This window comes from Aricia agestis, chromosome 2 (assembly GCF_905147365.1).
Source record: "Aricia agestis chromosome 2, ilAriAges1.1, whole genome shotgun sequence".
NCBI classification, from domain to species: domain Eukaryota; kingdom Metazoa; phylum Arthropoda; class Insecta; order Lepidoptera; family Lycaenidae; genus Aricia; species Aricia agestis.
This window is the reverse complement of record NC_056407.1, coordinates 7,608,151-7,635,334: the sequence shown is the minus strand read 5'-3', so window position 1 is coordinate 7,635,334 and position 27,184 is coordinate 7,608,151. Positions and strand designations below refer to the sequence as shown.

Genomic DNA, 27,184 nt, shown 5'->3' with positions numbered 1-27,184 from the left:
GTTTTACTTATATTATAATTTAAAATATATTTTATGTATGTGTATAAAATGTGTATTATTAATCTCTAGATTTTTTTATAAAATAGAATATTAAAAACAAGTTTTTAAACACAGGACGTAAAATTATAATAACACCCACGTTGATTCTGCCGTCTGCTCTGCGTAACATCGGCATTGTCGCAACTTCGCCAGCAGGTTTCCGGACTTTTTGCAGACCTTGCAAGACGCGTAAATATTACTGATAGTGTCTAAACACACTAGGCCGAAGTTACGCGGCGTAAATTCCGCATGATAACGCCCGCAATGTATTTTAAATTACCGATGACACACTATTATTATTGTCTGGCAGAAACTGCTGCTAGTAGTAAGACCGCCTATTTGTACATATTTTTCCTTTATTCTGTTTTTTAAGTTTAAGTTTAGTTTTAAGTTGTACAAATAAAGTATTTTCTATTCTATTTCTATTACGTCGCGTTCCGTCCGTATTTTGTATGCGTTTGACATTTCGGGCGTAATCATGCGGAATTTACGCCGCGTAACTTCGGCCTAGTGTGTTTAGACCATAAAGTTAATATACCTAGCGGAATATTAACTTTATGGTTTAGACACATATAGGCTTATAGCTAAGTACTCACATACGGTTTTGCTCGATCGAACAATAACGTTGAGCAAAACCCGCGGCTCGGGATTTAGTCCACGCATTCAGCAATGCTCGATAGTTTTATTCTAAATCGATATACTTACTTATTTAACCGATTCAATGCGGCGCACCTTTTTGAAGACTTTCAGTCGTGGCGGCATACAATTTTCCCGTGACACGTGAGCCGTGTCATACGCCATAGAAGTAGATGACACGGCTACCGTGTCATCCGCCACGTTCAAAAAGCTTTGTTTTTTTTTGGTTTTTACGCTTGTATTAACTTGATTTATTTAGTTGAACCCAAACCATTGTTGTTGACGGAAGGCTACATTGTTTTGAGTTGATTTCGAGTAGTTTTACTAAGTGTAAACCTGAAAATGGCAGGTAAGCGATTTTTTTATTCAGATGTTGCAAACCTTTTGTAGGTTTCAAAGTTAGAAAAATGAGTACCTACGGTAAATTTTGACGGTTTTGATCGGAGTAGAACCTTCTAAAGTGTAATTTGAGGGAGATGAGTAATTCTCCGAAGCCCCTCAAAATGTGGTCACACGCTCTTTACTACTTCCCTATTAAACATACAGCATTAGGACCAAACACACGTTATTCCTCATTTATTTAAGTATCTGATTTCAATAAAAAACATCTTTAATTATTTATAGTTTTTGTTTAATGGTTAATTCAATGTCGAAATCGGGGGCAAAATCGGTGTTCTCCGCCTGTCACACTCTGTTCGCGCTCACGGAAAGCTTTAATAACTTTTGTATTCTATTCATTAGCATAGAGTGTGATACATCAAAATAATCTAGATTAACTGGGCTACCTAATTCCTAAAATAAAATAATGTTATACCTTAAGTTAAAAAAGTAAATAGGCATAACGTTTGTGTCACACGATTTTGCTAGTTTTTGTTCATCATCATCATTGCGTTAGTGTACATACAAAACCTGTTGGTTTAAGGTCTTGGAAGTTAAAATGTTAGAGACAAATCAAAATACATCTATAATTATTGTATTCTACCTTACTAAATTATACTGCACTCTTCTTTTTCAACATGCAAATGATTTATAATAACAATAAACAAATCACTCTCTCTATAAGCACCGGCGCTGGGTAATCTATACTAATATTATAAATGCGAAAGTATCTCTGTCTGTCTCGCTTTCACGCCAAAACTACCGAACCGATTGTGATGAAATTTTGTATACAGATAGTCTAAAGCCTGAGAAAAAACATAGGCTACTTTTTACTGGAAAAAAGCGTTGTAAGGGGGTGAAAATGTGTAAATTTGTTCAAATTATGTTAGTTCCAAAAATTCAAAACAGATGGCACCGTGCGCCCCCTACATCGCGCTAACGCTTGCCCGAAAGTCTTTCTATAAGAGGTGGTATTATCTTACACTTAGTTTCCGATTTTTTTCGATTGTTATTTCTTAAGTACGTTATTTAATAAATCAGTACTTTATCTATGCAGTGAGCTAGTGACTTAACCTTAAACCTATAAATGATAAATAGTTTATGGGTAAAGTTGTGTAATTGCGGGGCTAAATAAGCTTAAAAATTTGGCGTAAAATATAAAGTTTAATTTAAAAAAATTGAAATATTATTATATGCACACTGCACAGCTGTTTTGATTTAAGGGGTACCAGGGGTTTTTTTTTTATAAAAGCTTTTGACACCAATTTTGTTGACATCGCGCGCTATAAACTGAAGTCCACGCGGACGAAGTCGCGGGCAACAGCTAGTGAAATGAGAAAACGAAACAAATCTCTTCTCACTCGCACGCGCCTGAAAATAGTAAGTACCTACTTTTATTGTTTTTGTTTCACTCGCTGCTGCTGTGCCGCGGCGCTGCACTGCCCGCCTGCCCGGAACTTGTCGTTTCATACCAACTGTCTGAACCTGTTTTAGCGCCGCGCCGCAGTGCCATGCGGTAAATAGGCATTGGATTAACGGACTTCTGCATATTAACGGAAGTTAACGAGTCCGCTAATAGTTTTAAAAGTTAACTTAAAAATAAATCCGTTAATCAAAATGTTAACTTCGTTAATTAACTATTTACGGATTAACGAGTTAATGCCCAGCTATGGGAAAAGGCATTTTAGGTTCGTAGGAAAAGGTGATTAAAACGCAATTTAAAAAATAGGAAGCTCTTTAATATGGCACTACTTATAGTTACTTAAGTAATAATTATATGCACTATACAGTAACGTTTTAAAGGCATCGATGTGCTCACGAGGCACATCCGAAGTCTCAACTTCACGCTCTAAATCAAGGCCATATTATGATTTAGAAGCGTCCTATAGGCTGTAATATTGAATTTACTACTCTGCTGTACTAGAAATCCCGTTATTGAGAAGACTCAGTCATGCATGTTAAGAAACCTATAAGCCCATCTTGTTAACAGTATCCATGGCTTACTGCTCATGTGTTTTACGGTCCATAATAAAATAATAGAGAGCTAGTCTAAACTAAAAACTATTCGTAAATTATTGTAAAAGATCAACTAAAGTAGGTACAAATTACAAAACGGAGTTAAGGATGTTTATAAGTTTCACACGCAATACCTACGATCTTAATTTCATACAATATTATGCGCATTTGATAAACCAGTTCACATACTCTTCATTACAATATCGACGAAGTTCCTGCCCTTCAATTGTCTTTGCACAAAAAAAAGCTCAAAATATCTAAACAGAAATAATCAAAATGACTTCTGCACCCGTGGCATGGCTACAGTAGAAATACGAAAGTATAGACAAACAGCGGAGATAAACTGAAGGTGCCGTTCCGATCTTTACCGCGGCTAGCCGCGATCGACAAAATATTAAGGGCCTGTTTTACCACTTTCTGATAAAGTGCTTAATAGGCTATTCACATCTTTTTTGACAGATTCTCCATACTTGATCTGTCAAGTTAATTGGTGGATAGCCTTATCAGGAAGTGGTGAAACAGGCCCTAAAATATATCCTAGTAATATTATAAAGGCGAAAGTTTGTTTGGATGTGTGGATGTATGGATGTTTGTTACTCTTTCACGCAAAAACTACTGAACGGATTTTAATGCAACTTTACAATAATATAGCTTATACATCAGAATAACACATAGGCTATAATTTTAACCGACTTTCAAAATGGGAGAGGTGTTATGTTCGTTTTCTTATATTCAACGATTACTCCGCCGTTTGTTAACCGATTTTCAAAATTTTTCTTTTTAGAATTGCTCGTTTAAAGATATAAGAATTATTATAATGGCGCTAAATGATTAATATCTTGGTTAACCGATTCGTGGCGCCCAGCGCGTCATTTAAAAAGATTCAGTAGGGCCGATGACGCGCCATACAAGGATTGTTAAAAAACACGTTAAAACTAATTTATTATACTGTAATTACAATTCCTTAGTCTAAATGTGCATAAAACACAACCAGTGGCCAATGCGGCACGTGGGGCGTCATCGTTTAGCAGGGCCGATGACGCTTATGGCGCGTCATCGCCTTGCTTGCTTGGCCTGTGGTAAGAATTTGTGAAAATGAAGGTGGCAACGAATCGGTTAAGCGGTAACTTTGTCGATATTATATGTTTCCAACAACTGTCTCTCAGTATTTATGAGATACAAATGTAGTGTATTATCCATATAGTTAATTTCCGCTAGGTATAATAACTTTATGGTATTATCACAAAAAATTATACACAGATGACGGACCCCAAAATTTGTACCGTTTATATCAGCCTCGATCACGGTTCACAAAACGTTAGAAAACTAGATCAAATATCATAGGTCCGGCGACGGCCACCTGCTTTTATTTTTCTTAGGACGTCTTCAAACGTTAATATGAAGAACAAATAATATTCTTTTTTAGTTAAAAATGGGCTGTCACTGTAATCTTACAATAATAAATTCAGCTTCATTAACAATACTACATAAAGCTAAGTAAGCAATGTACTTGTTTTATTTATGGCTATCAATGTATGGCTGTGAAATTACTTAAGTTACTTCTTTCTCTACTATAATCAAAACTGACCACGATTTTTAAAATCAATAAAAATGAGTAAGAACTATAAATTAGATCCAGCTTCTTTAATGTTTATTGTAGTGATATGTATAAGCTTGTGCTGAATTATTAATAATTGAATTTAAAATATGTCTTGTGTCATTACTCATAAATTATGTCCACTTCATGACCATTCAGTAATTTTCTACAATACCAATGAAATGAGTCAAAATAAACAGTCTTATAAAATAAAATATTTTCTGTTACTTATCAGTAGGGAATGTTATTATTCAACAAATTTGCTATTCGAATAATTCGAATATTTTACGAAAGTTTTCGAATAATTCGAATATTATTCGAATAATTCAACATTTTTGAAAAATGCTGAAAACTCTGAACAAAAGTAACAAAAAACTTCGTACAAACATGTACAACCATGTATTTTGTTAATACTACGAAGTAAGCAATTCTAATTTTTACTTTTATCAATATAAATCTTTGTAAATGACATAGTTAATTTTTATCGTAAAACACTTTAAAAATGTATATTTTAAGGTTACAGCTGGGCAATAAAAGAAAGGCTGTAAAGTGTTAACCGTTTTCGATAGGAGCACCTTTTACTTTTCTCATGTGATTATGCTTAAAAGAAGTCAATGAATACAGATCGTGAGCGACCATTACTGACGATACTGAAATCCATGACTGAAAGGAGTTTATAATATCATTTTCATGTCTTTAGGCAAAATCGTTATTTTGCCTAAAAACATGCAAATGAATTTATTAGACGTTTCTAAAACATGGTCAACGGCGACATGAATGGTCTTATCATAATATTAATACGCGAACTAAAAACTTTGTAACCCTTTTTAAGAAAAATGGGGAAACGTAGGTGCATGAAATTTTGCAGAATTATAGTTTATATGGTGAAGGAGTGCATCGAACTAATATAATTTTGAAATTATGCTTTTATCACACATTTTTTTTAACAAATAAAACATTACACACACTACAACACACACATGAGAAATGACAGATTTTTGGGGAATTTGAGGATACACACGAATTATACTCTTTTTTTATGGTTGAAGTCTGTTGACCACAAGTTGACAAATTAAAAATGGATTATAGTTTTTTTTTATTGAATCTAAGATACTATAAGACAATGCTTACACGGCCAGTCTGATATCAGCTAAGTCCCAGAGATAAGAGTTGAAAAAAAAATTATAAAGTCAATATTTCTTACAAAATATAGGTAGTAAGGAAATGTCGTTGAAACTAAGGTCGAATTTCGACCATTGGGCGATCTCTAGTACTCATTAGTTAGACTAAAAACAGATTTTTATATTATAATATTATCATTAAGAATGTAGAATATTCATAAATAATATTATTTTTCTGAAATAAACTTAATTATGTTCTTATTCCATGTTAATTTTATGTTTGATAGCATTTTAAACAAAAATAAAAAATATTTTTACTATTCGAATTATTCGAAAAATAATTTGGCGAATATTCGAATAATAAAATCGTCGAATATTCGAATAAAACGAGTATTCGAATAACATACCCTACTTATCAGTCATATTAAGATACATTTTAAAATGTTTGCACAACAAAACAAAAGCTTGTTTGCTGCTTTGAAAACTTTGTGCATCATTAAAATGTTAAATGCAAGTTGCTTATAAATAAAGCAGCAAAATTATTGTCTTTTAATGCTTGATGAAGAGTATTTTTTCATTTAGAATAGTCATTGTAGACATGTAAGCACCAACAAACTAATTATTACAACTAATTATTATTAGCATTCTAATACCTACATATTATATATTATCTACTTATGATTACCTAAGCATCAAACATAAGCTCAAGTGATGGCTATAGGCACTCCCAGGAGACCCTAAGATACTTCTTGTGTCTTAAACAAAACATACAATATATTGCTATTTCATATTACACCTTAACATAATAAAGGCAAAGATATTTGAAGTAAAGTTAATAATCATTTTTATTACATAAGAATATTTTAAAATAAAAATGCAGTTGTGACAAAAACAATGTTTCAGTCACTGTTTCAAATATTATCATCTAATGATTTTGAACTATGTATTGTGAAATGTTTAAATGCCCATATAGAGTAAGAAGTTACCAACAAATTAAAATTTGTAATATGAGAGTATGTATGGAATTGAGTTACCTAAACACAGTGTTTTAATATTAATGGCAATTTTATCAACTTCTTTAGAACATGGCACCTGTAATGCTTACCTACTTATAAACCTAAATATTAAGCAGTTTGTCAATTAATATTAGCAAACAAAATCGCGGCCGGATGCGGCCGCTTAGGGCTTCATGAATTAAGCATGCATAATATGACCAGACCCAAACTTACACATACATATTTTACACCAAAATAAAAACAAATTAAAGTAAAATTGTATACTGGAATGCATCGATAGGAAAAATCAACATTCACATATTTTTTCTAGGGTAATCATAGACACAAGAGTTTATTTATGCCTAAAATATTTCTCAATATAGTAAACTTCACACATAATGTAAATTCATTGTATCACAAACTATAGGTATATATATAATCTAAATTCTTTATGAATATGTATAATAATAGTTGAGTATCTAAACATTAGGATATGGCAACTTAACAACTTATTGTCTATTGGAAACTTCTATAATAATCTGTTCTGTGTCTGAGGACACAACAGCACACCATCTACAAAATTTGTTATACTGAATGATGATGTTACAAACTCATGTTCCGTTCGAAGTATTTTTTTTATATTTTTTATATTTATGACAATATCATGGACAGAAATAGATAAAATATTACCAAGCAATAGATGAATATCAATATTAGAAATTAGATGTAACTACTTAATGTGTGGTGCAAAGTAAATCTTTTAACTCAAACCTTCAATTTCGGCTCAACACATGAAATAATTAATTTGTTGACACATCTTATTCAACATATTATGAATAAAAGTATTTGCAACATTGTGGAATAACAACAAACAAGTGACCTGGGGAGTTTCACATTTCTATGAATTATTGTAATTTTATATGAATAAAATTTTGAATTAAGCAAAAAATTAACAACCTAGTTCACATACAAGATTTAACATCTTAGCTACAGCAGGACGGTTCTTTTAACTCTTGTGACATTATGTAAATAAGCAGTACTCCTAACTCTTGATATGTGTAATTCTCAAGATTTAGCAATTCCTTTGTAATGATACTATAAAAATAATCGCTATTAATTTGTGCTGCCAATTTAAGTATTTTTGTGATATGGACCAATTTGTGTTTTTTGTGGTAAAGTATCATCAATGACAATGCTACGTCTGAAGCCAATGGAACATTAGGCTGTGAACAGTTGGGTAATCTAAGTCTGCATTAGGCGAGCTCAGAAATTCTTTAAGATTCAAAGTCACATTACCGGAGAGCGCGGCTTCTTTGAGTTCAGCGGACGATTGGGCCGAGTTGTCGTCGGACGCACAATCCGAAGAAGCTTGTTCTCTCCACTTGTCATCGTAGTTGAGGTCGCAGAGGGTTGGGAGCTCGTCCCCGTCGCTCAAGTCCTCGTCGATAGACACTCCGCGGGACTTGCTCCTTCCGCCTTCGTTATCGGTGCTGTCGCGCGTGCTCTCGTGTTGCCTACGTGCGTTTTTTAATGCTCGATATCTCCGTGATCGTTCTCGTTGAAGTCTACGTTTCCTTTCGTCGGCGCGTTCCAGTTCTTCTGGGGTTTTCTTTGTTGCATTCTTACCAAAAAAATACCTCATGAAGGATTCATCGCAATTTCGTTTCGACAAGTAACTTGCCATCAATTTATAATAGTATTGATTATCCATTTTGTTTCAATCTAAAAATGAAGTGTATTCATAGGAAAAGAACTAAAAAATACAAGTTTTCTGGAAATTACGAAATAAAAATAATGAGAACACGACCAGCAACTGCGTGACGTCACTGACAAGTGACATTTGACGTGCATTTGACGCTACTGCAGTATTCTTCTTCTCCTTCTTAGTAACTTTTTTAAACTATAGTTGCACTATGGTTGCACTTCAATAATTTTCCAACGTCAACGTAAAAACGTAAAAATGCACGTCTTCTTTCTGCTCTTCCTCCGTTTTTAACAATAGCAAAAGCAGAATACGTATTGTGCGGTCCACATCTAGATCAGTAGTGAAGAATGTAGCAGTTTTACAAGGCATGGCGACGTACAATATAATACGTGATGTGCATTTTACGTTACATTAACGTAAATTTGCACGTCACGTCAACGTACCGTGCCACGTTACCGCACCGTTCCATGTCGACGACGTCGTGACGTGAAGATGTGGTCCGTGGACAGCCTCTATGGAGTTCCGAAACGAACAAACATCTTGGCGGCAAGCTGGCAAGCACGTACAATGTAGATTTTTGCTTGCTTCAAGCATATTGATCTTTACAAATTACAATGTTTGCTTGAATCAAGCATTTATGTGCTTGCTCCGCGTTTGATGTAAATTTATATTTTTTGCTTTTGTTTGATGTCTATACACTTTCATCTACCTTAGTTTCTAGGATTATTTTTACACATACAAACGTAAAATAAAATAAACTTCATTTATTTACAAATATTAACATTAACAACTATAATTAAAAAACTGGAATGTCCGTTCGTTTCACCGCAGATAAGCCATCGTCCCAAGTCAGAATTGCACTGAATGAAAGATACAGCGCAATCGCCGACAAAATGTGCCACAGATCGTGTGAGTCGTAGAACTGAAGAACCTGTTAAAATAAGAATAAATGAATGTAGGTAAATTGTTGATATGTATACTAGTTACCTTTATCTACCCCTCTCTAAACTTATAAAAATACCTTGCACTCGTGGTTATAATGTCTGGAGAGAGCAGGGGTAGTCGACCAGTCAGATGACCCCGACACGAAGAAGTATAGTGCCGGCACCCAGGACGCCGCCGCCGCCGCCAGCAGCGCCCACGCGTACCAGCGCAGCCGCTCGCCGTGCACCAGCTTCATGGCGAGATAGAACACCATGTACACCAGCGCGTTGCCTAGCAACACCGTCAGCAGGTGGCCGGCGAAGTCGCTGCTCTGTGTCACGAGCCTGAGGCGTGATAGATTTTTAATAAAGGTAATGATTATAGTAAGGATGTAGAAGCAAATCCATAAAACAGAGAGAAGAAGAGAGATCAACTTCTGGACTTGATTATTAAAAGAGGAAAAGAGTTTCAGTTTTTACTTTGTCTTGTACTAGGTCAGCACCTGTACATAGGCACTTGATTCGCAGAATAACTTAGGCCATCATGTTGCAATTTAGTCTGACCAGGAAGCAGCAAAAGCGCTCACAGTACTATCTCTATCTCTTTCTCCTCTCTTTTAGGATCTTTTTTGTTGTTTTATGATTTATCAATGCTTACCCGTAGAACGCGAAGGACCAATTGAGAGCGTTTCCTATGACGAGCATAACCATCCGCGCGCCGTACAGCGGCCGTAGGTCCTTACGTAGTTCCGCCGCAGCTAACGTCAGGCTTTGCTTCTCTGTACAATTAATGAAATAAATAAACACTAAGCTATTCTTAATAATTAACTAATAACTACTTATGTAAGTATAAACGATCTTAGTTATAATTAACAGCTACAACTACACGTCTAACCAGAGAAAAAAAATATGTTCTTACTTTCCACATCATCGGACCTCCATCCATAATCAACTTTTCCATACGAGAAACAAAAATAATATGAAATTACTATTCAATTAATCAGCAGCAGCAGCAGGTAAGCAAGTACTCAGTACCTAGTTTTACAATAATTATACAAGTCGAGTAAAATATCTTTTTCCTAGTACTTTAGTATTTGGTCTAGGAGTAATAAAGCTAAAATTCTTGCTTCATAAATACTATGTTACTTCTTCACGCCCTAATCGCTAAAACGATTATGATAAAATCATATGAAAAACTTTCGAATCCCGGAAAATATAGCCCGTCAAAAAAGTCACGACATTAATAGAGTCGCCACTTGTTTCCGGTGTGGCCTCTTATGGCCACACTGTATCCAGTCACTATAAAAGATTTTGATACTTTATATTAAATACAGTCTAAAAATACGTTTAAATATTATGATTTAAATATATTATGTAGTTAAGAAAATTTGAAATAATTATGATGTAGTTATATTGTGTGTTTAATTTACGACATTACAAGAAACAAGTCTATGCAAGAAACAGTCTAATCTATGTAAAGTACCTACTTATTATAATCTTTGTATATGTCATAGTCTGTCTCTGTCAAGAAAGTGAAAAAATTAGAAAGTGGCAACAACGTAGTGTCATCCCTTTCAAATCAATCTAAGAAATAATCGGTCAAGTGCGAGTCGGACTTGCGCACGAAGGGTTCCGTACCGTTATAGAGCAAAAATCAGCCAAAATTGTGTTTTTGTATGGGAGCCTCCCTTCAATTTTTATTTTATTTTAATATTATTAATAATTATTAAATAACACATATTATAATTATGGCCTTTGTGAAAATTTCAAGTGCCTACTTGTTGTCATCATTGTTACCGAACAAAAAATGTTTGAAAAATTATGTTTGTTGTATCGGAGCCCCCTTAAATATTAATTTTTTTTTGTTTTTAGTATTTGTTGTTATAGCGGCAACAGAAATACATAGTCTGTTTTATTGCTTAAAAAAAAAGTTTCGCCTCCTAGACATTCTTGACGCACTATAACATACATAGACATAATATATACTTATGTCTATGATAACATACAATAGTTTTACTACGTAATGTAATAGAGAAGACAGCGCGAACAAAACCTATGCCCAAAGAGAATATAATCACTATGCCTATTGCCTATGCCCCAACTACTAGTCATAGAATACGATATCACCGTGACAGATGTGACACTTTTACATGAGGTGACATTTTGAGTTGATGCCAGTCAGCATCAATTTACAGCATCAACTCTGATGCTAGCAACTCCTAAATGGGGAGGCTTACAGCGCAAAAAAAACAAGTTCGCTGTGTCGTTTCTATACGTAGTAATAATAGTTCAATGAGTTTTACCTCCTTTTTCGTGACAAACAATACACAAAGTAGCGGGAAACAATCAGTAGGATTATGTAATATCGTACCTAGCCGCACCTGGCCGAGGTAGTAAATCCTGAGGGACAGCAGCAGGAAGGTGAAGATGTGCAGCAGCGTGAACACGCCCCAGAACACCGGCCCGCCACCCAGTACGCCCCATACCACTGTTCAAAGGAACAAGGTTTTTTTTTATTTACAATTATTGACGCCATCTTTGGGCTTTTCGTCCATATCCTTTTTTTAAAGGAACAAAATAAACAAGGTTAAAAGGCATCACAAAATGTATACCATCAAAGAAAATTATTCTTAGGCAGTTAACGGACCCACGTTATTTGGTCGGATTATGTCAATCCAATTTTAGTCTCGCCTGTGTTTGACATAACGCATTACGCGACCAAATGCCGGAGGTTCGCCATTTGCCTACCATCTGTATCACATATTCTCTATTTTGGCTCACAAATGTCCTTATTAAAATACTAGCTGTTGCCCGCGACTTCGTCCGCGTGGACTTCAGTTTATAGCGCGCGATGTCAACAAAATTGGTGTCAAAAGCTTTTATAAAAAAACCCTGGTACCCCTAAAATAAATACAGCTGTGCAGTGTGCACACAATAAGTATTTCATTTTTTTATATTAAACTTTATATTTTATGCCAAATTTTAAAGCTTATTTAGCCCTCCAATTACACAACTTTACCCATAAACTATTTATCATTGATAGATTTAAGGTTACGTCACTGCACAGATAAAGTACTGAGTTATTTAATACCGTAGAATAGATATAACAATCGAAAAAAATCGAAACTTAAATGTAAGATGATACCACGTCTTATAGAAAGACTTTTGAGCAAGCGTCAGCGCGATCTAGAAGACGCACGGCGCCATCTATTATGAATTGTTGGAACTAACTTTGGAAATTTGAACAAATTTACGCATTTTCACCCCCTTACAACCCTTTTTTCTAGTAAAAAAGTAGCGTATGTCCTTTCTCAGGCTTTACACTATCTGTATACAAAATTTCATTACAATCGGTTCGGAAGTTTTGGCGTTTGGCGTGAAAGCGAGACTGACAGACAGACAGACAGACAGAGATACTTTTGGCGTTTGACGTGAAAGCGAGACTGACAGACAGACAGACAGACAGAGATACTTTCGCATTTATAATATTAGTATAGATTATGTGCACACTGCATAGCTGTTTTTGGGTATTTTGATTAATTAAGGGCCGCGCTACACCGGAATGGCAGCGGCGAGGCGAGCACTTTCAGCGCTGCCATTCCGGTGTAGCGCGGCCCTAAGAGGGGTACCACTTACCAGGGTTTTAAAAAGTTTTTAAATTTGACACAAATTTTGTTGACACCGCGCGCTATAAACTAAAGTCCACGCAGACGAAGTCGCGGGCAACAGCTAGTTATGAATAAAAACAATATTATATAGTAAAGTAGGTATGATTAGTTCTGTTACAATAATAAAGTAAAAAATAAAACGCCATCTGTTTTCATATATTAGAATTAAAATGTTGATTGCATTGATATATTTTCTGGATGGAATATAGGCCAACACGGTACACTCGAACTCCTTTATTTTAGAGCGCCTTCTGTTGTCAACTTGTCACATATATTAGAAATGCAGTAGGAGTTCTATAAGATAAGATAGATTGATTATTATTATACCAAGTGATTATATTATTAAACATAATATTCTAACGTATTAAAAACTATAAACAAAAACATACTAACTAATAAGTATGATTAGTTCTATGTTACAATAAAGTAAAATATAAAATTGAATCGTATTAGAACTAAAATGTTCATTGCATCGATATATTTCTGGATTTTTTATATCATACATAAATTAATTCATTTAAGATTTTTGAAATATTATTTTAATACTCATCCAAGACCCAGGAACATTGAAAACTTTTTGTTCCGCCTGCGGGACTCGAACCCAGGACCCCCGGGATGAGCGCTGCCCACGCGCAATGCGAATTCATTTTCATCGATATTTTCTTGGAAATAAGATATTTTCCCACATCAAAATGTAGCCTATGTCCTTTCTCAGACTCTAGATTAACTGTGTACAAAATTTCATTGCAATCGGTTCAGTAGTTTTGGCGTGAAAGCGAGACAGACAGACAGACAGACAGACAGAGATACTTTCGCATTTATAATATTAGTATGGATTATAAAAAATATCGTTTATCGGGTACGCACCGAGCGCTATGAGTACGGCAAGTACGGCGAAGGTGGCGTGCGCGCGCGCGTTGACGTCGGGGTGGCGCGTCTGGTAGATCTTCACCATTATCAGCACTGCCAGCACGTACATAAATGCCGTGTCTAAAATACAAAACACAGATCTTATAACAAACACAGGGATTCAGTTTTTTAAGAATAAAACTGTAGTCTGTACAGTTGAATAAAATATTTAGTTCAAGCAAATTAGCTGAAAATTTGGCAAAATTAAAGTACGACTTTTATCTCTTTTTCTACTCCGGACACACTCCGGGGTGTGCGTCACCCTCCCGCGCCCTCCAATATGTCCCGAAACGTGGTATTTTCCACTGAAATAAGAAACGGTAATCGATACATAAAAATTATACAAGGATGCAATTAAACCTTCCTGCCAAATTTTGATATGTTGATCAATAAAGATACACGTATTTTTTCTTTTATAATCACTCAGTACTAAAATGTTGAGAAATAGCTTCCGAAAGTTATCCTAAAAAACACTACAATTAATGGACACGACGCGTCGCCCGCCCGTAATGTGACCCCGCGTGCGCGCTTCCCCCCACGTTACCCCCTCTCATTACCCCGCGCCGCAAGTGACCGTTCTGCAACGATTTTAAATAGGATAAAATATGTCATTGAAAAAAAAAATAACACCCAATTTTTTTGGTTAAATGACTCTCCTAGTGATACCTAAGCCCTGGAAAAAATATGGCAGGAAAACCTTGATAAATTTACTACAAGCCTCTCATATAAACAAAAGCGATATCACTTATAGTTTTAGCGCAATCAGTCACCAAAAAGGAGTGTTTTTAATAATTTTTTTTTAGCTGAACCTACCTGAATCTGAATCGCGAAACAATTTTGTCCATTAATCAAAGACTCGGATTATGGACAGTTCGCATACCTGCACACACCTGGCCCGTGGCCAGCCTCGAATACCTAAAATCGCGTATCGAACATGCGTCTGATGAGAGACGAGGTCAAAAGTGACAGAGTTGTGTTCAAACTTAAAAACAATGTGCAATTAAAAACGCGCTAGACTCTGCTTAGAGCGAAACGGATTGCAGTTTGATTTTTTAACAAAAGTACTGTTAGTGTAAACAAGATTTTGCGCGGGTTTTGATTTTTAATTAGTAATTGTACTGTGTACATAAGTCGATTGAATTTTTTAAATACGCCTAAATGCAAAGGATGTGGTTTAGATTTATTATAAATTTCTAAAGTGTATATTGTTCCTAATTAAAAAGTTGTAATTTTCCATTCTTTTGATATGTATTGCAATTAATTTTATTCTAAACATACATACATCCTTTACATTTTGACGAACCTAAGCCCGTCAAAGTATGAAGGGAAAATTCGCAACTTATGATGATGATAAATAATAACAAGAATGTCAATGAACTACGTAGCGGAAGGGCGGGGCCGCGCCGCGCATGTGTCCATATTTTGTGGTGTTTGGTAGGATAACTTTCGGAAGCTATTTTTTAATATTTTAGTTTTGAGTGATTATAAAAGAAAAAATACATGTATTTTCATTTTTCACAAGGATCAATATATCCAAATTTGGCAGGAAGGTTAAATTGCACCCTGTATGTCATACCAAACTGGAAGTTGAGGCGGTTGGGGCAGACGTGGTAGCTGGCGGACAGCAGCGCCACCACGATCATGCCCAGCCCCAGCGCCGACAGCAGCCCGTAGTGCGCCGGGATGCCGTACTCCTGTTCACACCGTATAAGTTGATTGAGGTGACGTAGAAATTACATGTACAAATGTAGGCTGGGAACACGGAAAGTGGGCACTTTTGGACTGTCATTTTTTTTATGAAATAAGGGGGCAAACGAGCAAACGGGTCACCTGATGGAAAGCAACTTCCGTCGCCCATGGACACTCGCAGCATCAGAAGAGCTGCAAGTGCGTTGCCGGCCTTTTAAGAGGGAATAGGGTAATAGGGGAGGGTAGTGAAGGGAATAGGGTAGGGGATTGGGCCTCCGGTAAACTCTTTGACGCCATACGGCATACGCACACGCCACAACCTGAAAATATACCTGCACCCAGTGCCCCCAGTGGAGGCCCTAGGGGGCGACGAACAGGTTATTTTTTCGTAAGAGAAAGGGCCTCGCCAAGACCTTACGCTCGGGGCCTCATAATGTGTAAGGTCGCCACTGCCTGCACATTTCCATCTCAATGGTCTATCCTCTAGTAAATATCTCACCTCATGTCGCGGTTGCCGTTTGCGGCGGCTGCGACGACGGCGCACCTGCAGCAGGAACAGCGCCCCCAGCAGTAAGTAGCCGAGGTTGGACAGCACGTGGTTGAAGTCGCTCAGCGCGCCGAGACGATGCGCGCACAAGAAATTGTAGTAGCAAATGTCCAGCGAGCCCGACACGTTCATCACCTGTAAATCACAACATATCTGTTGAGAACAATGACGTGAAACATAATTAGTTACGGCAACATTAACGTTATTTATTTATATTGATTACGTAATATTAATCGAAATATTTATCGTTTTTTTAAATAACGAAGCCTTCAGATGGCGCTGTGTGTGAGTCCGGTCAGTTCCTAGCGGCAAAATATCGAAAACTTCAATTATTTTGAATTGTTACATAAGAAATATTAACTTACAACTTGAAACGCAATGACGAACTGCACAACAGGCAGCGCGTAGAACACGGCGACTGTAGCTAGCATGTACAGGTAGCGGTCGGAGCGCGCACGCAGCGTGCGGTGCCCGCGCCGCGCCAGCGCCGCCAGGTGCAAACGTGCTGGGAGACCGAATGGACCCTAAACAACGTATATTTTTACTGTCTGTCGTTTCATTAGTTACTGACTATGGCTGAAAGCATAATAAAAATTCTAAGAATATGGGACTTTGATAAGAAATAAAAATACTTTTTATTATTCGTAGAGATGACCAAAGTTTTTAATGTTATTTGAATGTTCATTACCTAATATTTTCCTGATTTTTTTTCATTTGGTTACCGTAGGTTTTGTTGTTTGCGCCAACTACGGAATGACTTAAAAAGTGTTTAAAGTAAAATACCTGTCTTTGGCTCTCTGTCCCCGTATCGTCTCTACCGGGCGCGCTAGTGTCGTACGTAGTGTCAATGTAGATGCCGCCATTTTCCTGCACGCTGGTGTGACCGGTGACGTCATTGGGCGATGAGCGGTCAGCACGGGAGGGCGTTGCCGACTCGTACTCGCTGTCGCTGTCACTGTTGTCACTACTGTCGTATGTCGCGACTGCAATATTTAAATTGTCAAAAACGGTAAGCTAATGTCTTTTGAAATAATTCTATATTTTCGTGGGAAATTATTATTTATATAAAAAAAGTATTTGTACGGGCAAGCGCATACACAAAATTGTATCATCAGCATTTGACACGATTTAAGTAATTGTTAGCAATAACTTCAGTTTTTATTTTTTATTTTAACGTACTTTTATTGAATAATTTTAATACAGATTTAGCTATTTGATAACAATATATATTGTGCTATATTATACCTTGATATTTGAGGACATGAAACTGACCTGAGTCACGACGCCGGCGGGTCGCTTGAGCCTCACTGCCCGGTCGAGCATCTTCTACAGCTAAGAATAATTTAGGTTACATAAATTATCAAAACATTAACTAAGAAAATGAACGAAAACTGATATAAAAAAACCTTATATTTACTATACACTTACCAACATCGTCCGTCTGGTCAGCGAGCACAGCACGCGGCAGCACGTACTTGGCGAAGGGCGGCCAGCGCTGCGCCAGCACGAGTGCGCCAACCAGCGCGTAGAATAACGCGAACAGCGCTATCGTCGCCCCGGCCGCCCACAGGTACTGCGCACGCGATAGCGCCTTCTACGCACGCATACATACTATATTTTATACAGACATCACGTGATGCGGAAGGGCGGGGAGTGCTGATGATGATTGATGTCCAGAAGCCACCAATTTAGCGATGTGAATGGCGGCCGAAAGGGAAGATCTTCCGACCGAGCGAGATAGCTCGCCCGTCAGGCCGAAGCCCACTAATGTCATTTCATACGTTGTTATATACAACTTCTTATATACAATCTTGCCGTTCTCCGAAACTTCGATAGCGCGAGAATTGTGAGGCTAATTGTGGGTACCGCCACAGATCCTTGTATTTGGAGCAAAAACGAGCGAGGTGTGTGATATATTCACATTTTGCACACTTAGAGGCTTCATATTGTTCGAGCAGTACGCGAGCGAGGCGTGCGTGCGTGCCATACCTAACCTATTTTCACTTCTTCATCGCTCAATTAATAACACAATTGCACAAAATCAAAGAAGTATAAACATAGTAGAAGGAGGGGAAGTAAGTTATCTTCATACAAAGGCACCGCGCGCGGCTTGTATGCGTGCGCCATAGTATCAATGCGTCGCCACGTACGGCACACAACAAAATCTCGGCGAGTTTTAGAAGCTGGTAACGCCGAGATTTTGTTGTGTGCCGTACATGGCGACGCATTGATACTATGGCGCACACATACAAGCCGCGCGCGGTGCCTTTGTATGAAGATAACTTACTTCCCCTCCTTTTACTATGGTATAAATTGAACTTAGAATATATTTCAGACTGACCTGTACAGTTATATTAAACGTCTTCTGCCGCTGCGAGACGCTCCGGGCGGCGGTGCCGGTGCTAATGAATACCGCGGTCTCGTACAGCCAGTCCGAGTCCACCTCTACCTCGCCGCTGCATTCCTCGTCCGCCCGCATCACGATCATCGTCACGTAGACACCATTCGGGTATGTATCGCGCTGCGCTACCGAACATCACGTTATATTTTACAGATCGATATTTTAAGTACAGTGCTCCCAAAGTGATAATGCGCATAGAAAATTTCGTAATTTTTCGGCAACGATCGTATTTCCCGAGCGTCGGAAGACGTCGCTGCAAGCGCTATTTTAAACTTAACTTAAAGAAAAACAGCGCTTTGCAGCGACTTAGAGGCGCCTGACGTTGCTTGAACGTTACCATGGTATTTGGTAACACCGCGATGGCTTCCCGGTGAGACAGCGACAGCGGACAGCCACCGGCTATATGATATTTACTTCTATTTCCTTTGAACAAGGTGCAAAATGCAAGTTTTCGGGTTTTTTCGTGATTACGACAATTAGCGAAGATTTCCATGCGCATTATTAATTTGGGAGTACTGTAATTTGGTCGCGTTACGTCAAACCCATCAGACAGATCACAGCTAACATTGCAGTGACATAAGGCGACCGACCACTTAACGTAGGTCCGTCAACTGCCTAGAAATCAATTTCCTCGATGGCATACTTAAAAAGTTACTTGTCTCCCAAGCCGCGTCGTTGAAAACCTGAAATTACAAGCTTCTCAAAATAAACAAAGGTGGGGGTGTACCGATATCTGAACGGCCGCTGATCGCACCATCGTCATGCGCATCATACCGATTGACGTGTCTTGCACATTTTGCACAACGGGACACTGAAAACAAACAAGAACAAATATTAAAAATACAATAAAAGAAAAATTTTCAAAATCGGTTCATAATTTAAAAAATATCCACAGCCGAATATATTATAACCTCCCCCTTTTTGAAAGTCGGTTAAAAAAGCGCAAATACAATTGCTTTTTCTGCAACAACAACTAATTCCTATTCCTAAAACATACAGGTAAAAATTTTATCCTTTGCCTTAGGCCTTAGGGTGAGGCCAAACGAGTGCAATTTTGTGAGTCGAGAATCACAGAATTTTACCACAATCTGTAGTTGTGGTAAAAATTTCGGTCGCAGAATTTCTGATTGGCAGAAATTCTGTTTGGCAGAAATTCTGTTGGGATACCAGACGAACGCATTTTATTCAGCTGTAACTGTCGAACATTTGTGACGGATGCCACGATTTGCTCGGCCTGCGTCGCCCCCCCGCAAACTCGGTCCATGCGTCGCCGTGTGAATGAAACAGGACATTGGATTAAAACTTCGGTTTTAATCAAAATACGTCCGAAATTCTGCGACTCACGACTGACGCTCGTTTGGTCTCACCCATACTGCAGCTTATCTCTCCCACTAACGCACAAATATATCCCTATCTCGCTTCTATCGTAAAGTTAGGTGAAAACGAGATAGCAATTCATTCGTGCGCGAGAGCGCCAGACAAGTAACGACGGATCTATGTACGACTTTCTTTGGCGTCTGCGTCCCGACTTGTCGCTACCACATAATATTATGCGTAATATAATGCCTTTATTCGAAAAGGACGTACCGACGTTTTTTGTTAGACGTGGGAGAGGTTTGCTTCGGCACGAATGGGCCGGCGCGACCGGAGAAATGCCACGGGCTCACAGAAAACCGGCGTAAAACAGAGCTTGCGCTGTGTTTCGCCGAGTGAGTGAGTTTACCGGAGACCCAATTCCCTACCCTTTCCCTTCCCTACCCTCCCCTATTCCCTCTTAAAAGGCCGGCCACGCATCTGCAGCTCTTCAGGTGCTGCGAGTGTCCATGGGCGACGGAAATTGCTTTCCATCAGGTGATCCGCTTGCTCGTTTGCCCCCTTATTTCATAAAAAAGCCTATGCTATCCCACTGCTAGGCAAAGGAGCGAGCGGACAAGTGGAAGACCCTGGGAGAGGCCCAGAGTCTTCCACTTGTCTCGCTCCAGCGCCACCGTTGGCCAGCCCGGCTGGTACGCCTCTAGCTCGTCTCGCCATCTTTACCTAGGCCGACCACGGTTGCGTCTTCCATCTTCAGGGATGCGTACAGACATTAGAAGGAATAAATTGATCAATGATTATATTTACCGTGTAGTTTTGCACGATGACGGTGGCGCATATGTCCGTCTCCGAGCTGATGACGAGCCGCACGTCGCTGGCGTCGGCGCCGAAACGATAGTGCAGCGTGCGCGGCGACCACTATGGACACACGTTTACGATATTATGCTTCTTTTATCGTTAAGGAAACGATAAAATTATTGTAAAATATTAGATCCCTCATAGCTCTACTAAGACTCGTAATTTGACCACCCCATTACAGACGCCAACCCACTCCAATATAGATTACAGTTATCAGTCAAGATAGCTGCCCTAAAACACAGGTTTATTTTAAATTTCTAATATTAAACTCGGTTCTTATTCTAATATACCAATGGGTCTATTTTATATGGGTATCTCGATTTTGTGATAGAACTTTCGGTAGCTAAAATAATCGATTTCAAACGGCCAAAGGGCGGCTATATCTAAACAGACGGAACATAACCGCCTCTTTCTAACATATAGTTCTCACCAGTGTGGCTGCGACGGTGAGCGGCGTGTCAATGGTGATGTGCCACGTGGTCGCCTGCGAAGCGCGCACGCTGAGCGACGTGCTAGTACACGACGTTGATACGTGCAGCGAAAACGAACCCCATTCGTGAACTACAGGATACATAAGTTTCTGTTAATTATTTCACAAATTAAACACATTTCTTTAGAATATTGCGAATGGGTGTCATTTCGACGGCTCGTCGGTCTTCTGCTTAAGTTGGCGTGTAAATATTTACTCAAAGTCATTTATGCTGGTGGGCATTCACTAATTAGAGTGAGACAGACATAACAACTCGGTAGCTAATCATCTCTCGTCCTATTATCTCACTAGCCAGTATAATGTAGGAGTTCTAAAAAAATCCATTAAGCCCACAACTGTAGTAGTATTTGCACTCGCCGATAATGCATGAACTTGCACTTTTTTTTATAAAATAAGGGGGCACACGTGTAAACGGGTCACTTGATGGAAAGCAACTGGAACGTGCAGGTAACGCGCACATGCACGTTTATTTACACAATATTATAATATTTTTTTATGAAATAAGGGGGCAAACGAGCAAACGGGTCACCTGATGGAAAGCAACTTCCGTCGTCCATGGACACTCGCAACAACAGAGGAGCTGCAGGTGCGTTGCCGGTCTTTTAAGAGGGAATAGGGGAGCGTAAGGAAGGGAATAGGGAAGAGTAGGGAAGGGAATAGGGGATTGGGCCTCCGGTAAACTCACTCACTCGGCGAAACACAGCGCAAGCGCTGTTTCACGCCGCTTTTCTGTGAGCCCGTGCAGGTGTTTCTCCGGTCGAGCCGGCCCATTTGTGCCGAAGCATGGCTCTACCACGTAAAAATATGTAATATTGTGTAAATGGAACGTTAAATGAGATGGATGACTCCTGGATGAGTAAAGAGACTATAGTACCGCAGCCATCATCATCGCCCCGTCGCTCGGCGGTGTCATCGGGGCAGAGTGTCCGCTCCAACTCGTTCAGCTCCTGGCCCTCCGACCTGTACGGCAGCTGCCATGTCAGAGCACCTTCAAACACATATTACATAATATGTACGCAAAAGTATAGTATAATCCTTACACTAGGGAGTAGGGCCAGATTAATATTTTTTATGAGTATAGTCCACTTTAATGTTATGTATGAACTTTGCCGCCACCCTAGGACGCCAAAGGACGCTGCCGCCCATAGGCCATGTCCGATACTGCCTATTCATAAAGAGCTGCCTTACACTCTTACAACTTATAAAATATACAAAAAACTGTACGAGGTCTACTTGGCGGACAAAGTTAGCGTACCATAATATTTTGTTGCGTAAATATCTTTTTATATAAGAGGTTAAAAATAATTTCTTAATACGCGAGTAAGTGCAAGAAACTTACTTATTTTTTATTGCGAAACGATAACATAGAACGATTAGTTTTTACTACGGGTTTTTCGCATACATGCGACCTCAGGCTGTTATTGCACCTCTCGCAAGTACTAAATATAAGTGTCGGTCAAAAAGTGTCGTTACAGTTTTTCCGTCTAGCCTCCTCGCGCGATAAGGAACTTCGTTCCTATTGTGGATTATGACACTAATGCTTAACAGCGACTAGTTATAGTTAATATACAATATGAGTATATAGTTACCTGAGCGCTGGCGTACTGTAATGAGGACTGGGTGCGTGTCGTCGCCGGCGGTGGTATGCGCCCACAGCACGCTCGGCTGTAGGTTGTTGCTGTCCGGCTGAAAATATACAACGCAATATTACTTCAAACTCTGACCAGACAAAACCTGATACTAAAACACCAAAATAATATTTTAAACTGTGCACAAACTGTAAAGTTCTGTATATGAAAAAAAGACAAAAACATGGAATTAATACCTACTAAACGCGCTATAAATTACATGGCTATATTATGACTGTACTGCCACATGTCACACATACCTATAGATAATATGTTGTTGGAGGTGATAGCTAATAAGTGAGAAATTGAGAAATCTACACGATTTTGCCTAGTGTAAATTAGGATAATACCTATATTAAGTACTAGCGACCCGCCCCGGCGTCGCACGGGTATAAAAATACAGCCACTGAAAAAATGATTAAAATCGATAGCCTATGATTCTTCACGTGGTCTACTTCTTATATGTGCCAAATAACATAAAAATTGCTCCAGTAGTTCGCGAGATAAGCCCTTTCAAATAATTTCCGCCCTTGTTCCACATTCTCCTATTAGTCTTAGCGTGATAAAATATAGCCTTCCTCAATAAATGGACAATCTAACACCGAGGGAATTTTTCAAATCGGACCAGTAGTTCCTGAGATGAGCGCGTTCAAGTTAGCTATTTCAAATAATTTTACCCGTTTTTTCCACATTTTCCTCTATTTCTTCGCTCCTATTACTCTTAGCGTGATAAAATATAACCTATAGCCTTCCTCGATAAATGCAAGGTTATCTAACACAGAACACTGAAAGAACCATCAAAATCCGTTGCGTAGTTTTAAAGATTAAAGGGAACAAAGCGTAAGGGACATGTCACATGAGGGAAAAAAGCGACTTTGTTTTATAATAATTAATAAGTATAGATTATAGGAAAATCTTAAACTTACCGACTTGAATTGGAGAATGTACTCAACAGAACTGTTTAGAGGTAGCACATGGACTTCGTTGAAACTTAACCTGAAACATAGATAGTTGAAAAGAAAATAATAATTTGAAGTGACTTATCAGAGAAATCAAAGCCATCGTATAAAGTAATTCTATGAAGTTCCTATTATGCAGAGTGCAGACCCATGAAGTTTAGAAGCTATTAAATTCTACAGGTTGCAATATGGGTTTCCATTATTCTTGAAGCCGTGTTAAAATTTGTTGTAGAGCTCCGTCAATTGAAAATTATATACCTAGACGTCCCTACTGTTTTTATGCTAGTCTAGTTTATGCTAATCGTTTGTTAAAATATCTTTCCTTTTAAAAATACAAAGAAAAAAATACAACATGGTGTTAATTCCAAAACAAACTAACCCAGACTGGTGCCAGCAGGCCCTGGTGTATAAAGTACTATGGAACTTGACTAGCAACAGGAATCTATTCTTTTAAGTCAGTGACCTTGACCAGCCTACGAAGATGTGATAATATTAAAACTTGTTAGTGGACGTCCTCACAGTCACAACTGTTATCAGTATCAAAACAACGCTGTTTTGGCGTACGATTCGCACTTTTATCAGTGTGTGTTGCGTGAACTAATTTTGACGCAACCTAACATTTCCTGTTCCAAGTCCACTCGACTATATACTATTTCTATAATTTAGTATATGGCAGACTTTTCAAAGTATAGGCACAGTGTAAATATAACATTATATGACAATAAATTATTGCAATATTAAAAATCAATTCTAAACTTATTTCCGTATGAAATGTTGTTGAGCAACTTTTCAAAAGTCTAAGAATAGACCTAGGTATATCTGGAGACGCGCGGCGTTGACACTAGTCATACATGTTTATCTTAAAACAACAGTCGTGTTTTCCTCAAGGATTTTTTGGAAATTATACGCTCTCAGATAAACCCGTCCAGTTCAACGCTTTCTAGGTATGATCTGGTATGATTAATTTTTACGAAAAGTAAAGTGAGGTTTGTGAAACAATCGTTAAAATAGTAGTTCAATACAAAAATTAACTAAAATAATATTGAGTTAAATAATTCCTTACTTAATCTGCTAAAAGAATATTTTTAAAAACTTTCCTTTGACAGCATAATATCGTAAAATATACTATTAAATTATTTATAGCGCACTCGCACAGATGTTCGAGCGTATTTAACCTACAAGTAGTTCGATAAAGATTAAAGTGCATTCGATATCTCACCCCTTTTGTATGACGGTCACAGTATCGTCGGCGCTCGCGCACTCGCCCGCCGCGTACAGCGCCGCACTCAAACACACCCAGAACAAGCGCATGGCTCTCTACCTCATAAACCATAACAAATCTCAACAAGTTACACCGCTCACACTCGATTCGAACATATCGTACAGATGTAAGTCAATAATCACAGTCGTATCCAATTAGTCATAGATATCGAAGCACTTCACAAAAACGTACACAACACGAGTGCAGATTACGATTATCTATGCACGAATTAATTGATGAAACTAATTATATACCACATAATACTTGCGAACGAACTTTTGAACTGAGCGAAAAACCGCGGGACGTAGGCATTTGCGCTATCAAAAGTTCACAGAAATTCGCAATTGGAATTTTCGTGCGAAACATGCGGTGCGCCACAGCGGGCAGCGCGGCTTGCGGGCTCAGACCTGAAACGGGCACATATGGTTATCTGCAGATATTGTTTATCAGTACGTATCGAGGAAATCGATAAACTATTGAATCATCGACCACATTTCTGGAAGACGAGGCTCGCTAATCTTATCTCCGTATTATTAATATGGGTGGGTTACTGATTTTGAATTTGATTGTTTTTTCAAAATAAGTAAATGTTCGGTTATTTTCTGCTTACAATTTACTACTATCACAGAATATATATTAGATGTGCTACTATAGATGATTAAGTTTGCCGACAAAAGAGAGACTGTAGCTGCTGGTTTCTTATGGCGGCTCTCGACATAGGCGAACGCGTTGGCCAACGCGTCTGCAGACGCGTTGGCCCAATGTGTAGAACGGGCGTTCGCGCGTTGGCCAACGTCTAAATACCTACGGCCAACGCGCGAACGCCCGTTCTACACATTGGGCCAACGCGCGAACGCCCGTTCTACACGTTCGCCTATGTCGAGAGCCGCCAATAGGCGAACGCGTTGGCCAACGCGTCTGCAGACGCGTTGGCCCAATGTGTAGAACGGGCGTTCGCGCGTTGGCCGTAGGTATTTAGACGTTGGCCAACGCGCGAACGCCCGTTCTACACATTGGGCCAACGCGTCTGCAAACGCGTTGGCCAACGCGTTCGCCTATGTCGAGAGCCGCCATTACACACGAGCGCTAAAATATACAGGTCACACGACATACAGTGCAATGTGCATAATATTGTGGTACCAATATTTTTGGGTGCGATGTGAAAGGGACACGCTGGGATAGTCTTCTGACGTTATTCTCTCTTTTCTGCGACCGTCTATGCTCATTAATCAGCATAAAAGGGAAATCACAGAAATATTGTCATAGCCATAATTTCTACAGCTCTGCTGTTTCATTTTATGTCTCTAATCACTAAATATAAGATAAGACTTCAGGGTCTTCTGGTTGTAACCTCTATTATCATCATCATTGTTGGATTTAGATTGTTCAGGGACATTTATTATATCAGTCTATATTACTTAGTATTTTAATTATTAATTTTTAATACTTAGCCATAAGCAAGTCACAAACAATGAATCATGGAAGAGTAAATGTTATTTTATGTAGGTTAATAGGTACCGAGTATTTTCTGCTACGTAAGGCCTCGGTAACAATAAACCATTTGTTTTGCTGCTACATATTATTTAATATACGTGCCTTACCGTTCTATGCAACAAGTGAATAAAGTTTGATTGCATTTCAATTTTTCCAACAAGAAAGTTTGAGAGCAGGATAAGAGCCATGTAGTTTGTCCTCTTTCCCATGGCTTGGTAGATAATATATCAGATAACATCGATTATTACAAGTACAGTTTTATTAGGCTTTGGATGATATTAAACTTATTTAGGATCTTTATTCAAGTTAAATTACCAAGAAACTGACTGCCTTTTGACTTTGTTACTCAAAGTCAAGAGTTTAGACCACCACATTTGTCTTCAACTAGAGTTTTATATAGTTCGATATGTAGTGTAATAAAAACTAGGCCTTTACATCCGTTGTGGATGATCTATACAGTATTTTTCAGAGCGAAGTAACCACTCCTCAAATACTGTAGTGCCTGGGACAAGATTTTTAAATGTCCGTATGGTTGCCCAAGCGCATACGGCATTCT

At 38.4% G+C, this 27,184-nt stretch overlaps 2 protein-coding genes across 3 annotated transcripts; both read right to left on the bottom strand.

Moving 5' to 3' along the window:
- Nucleotides 1-7,088: 7,088 nt before the first annotated feature.
- LOC121739836 lies at nt 7,089-8,700 on the bottom strand. Its single transcript, XM_042132423.1, has one exon. The coding sequence runs from the start codon at nt 8,491-8,493 to the stop codon at nt 7,978-7,980; it is 516 nt and encodes a 171-aa protein (XP_041988357.1). The 5' UTR covers nt 8,494-8,700; the 3' UTR covers nt 7,089-7,977.
- A 539-nt stretch (nt 8,701-9,239) lies between these two features.
- Nucleotides 9,240-25,541, bottom strand: LOC121738575 (SID1 transmembrane family member 1-like). 2 transcript variants are annotated; one of them, XM_042130737.1, is made up of 19 exons: nt 25,093-25,541; nt 23,841-23,910; nt 22,876-22,972; nt 22,161-22,274; nt 21,227-21,357; nt 20,746-20,856; nt 19,352-19,435; nt 18,565-18,744; nt 17,652-17,817; nt 17,496-17,555; nt 17,007-17,206; nt 16,589-16,747; nt 16,176-16,358; nt 15,564-15,681; nt 13,946-14,068; nt 11,782-11,898; nt 10,069-10,189; nt 9,509-9,755; nt 9,240-9,418 (listed from the first exon to the last, which is right to left on the bottom strand). In XM_042130737.1, the coding sequence occupies exons 1-19, from the start codon at nt 25,182-25,184 to the stop codon at nt 9,284-9,286; spliced, it is 2,508 nt and encodes an 835-aa protein (XP_041986671.1). In that variant the 5' UTR covers nt 25,185-25,541; the 3' UTR covers nt 9,240-9,283. The 2 variants fall into 2 exon arrangements, with proteins under 2 accessions (XP_041986671.1, XP_041986679.1); XM_042130745.1 differs by having other exon boundaries at nt 25,389-25,541.
- Between the last annotated feature and the right edge of the window lie 1,643 nt (nt 25,542-27,184).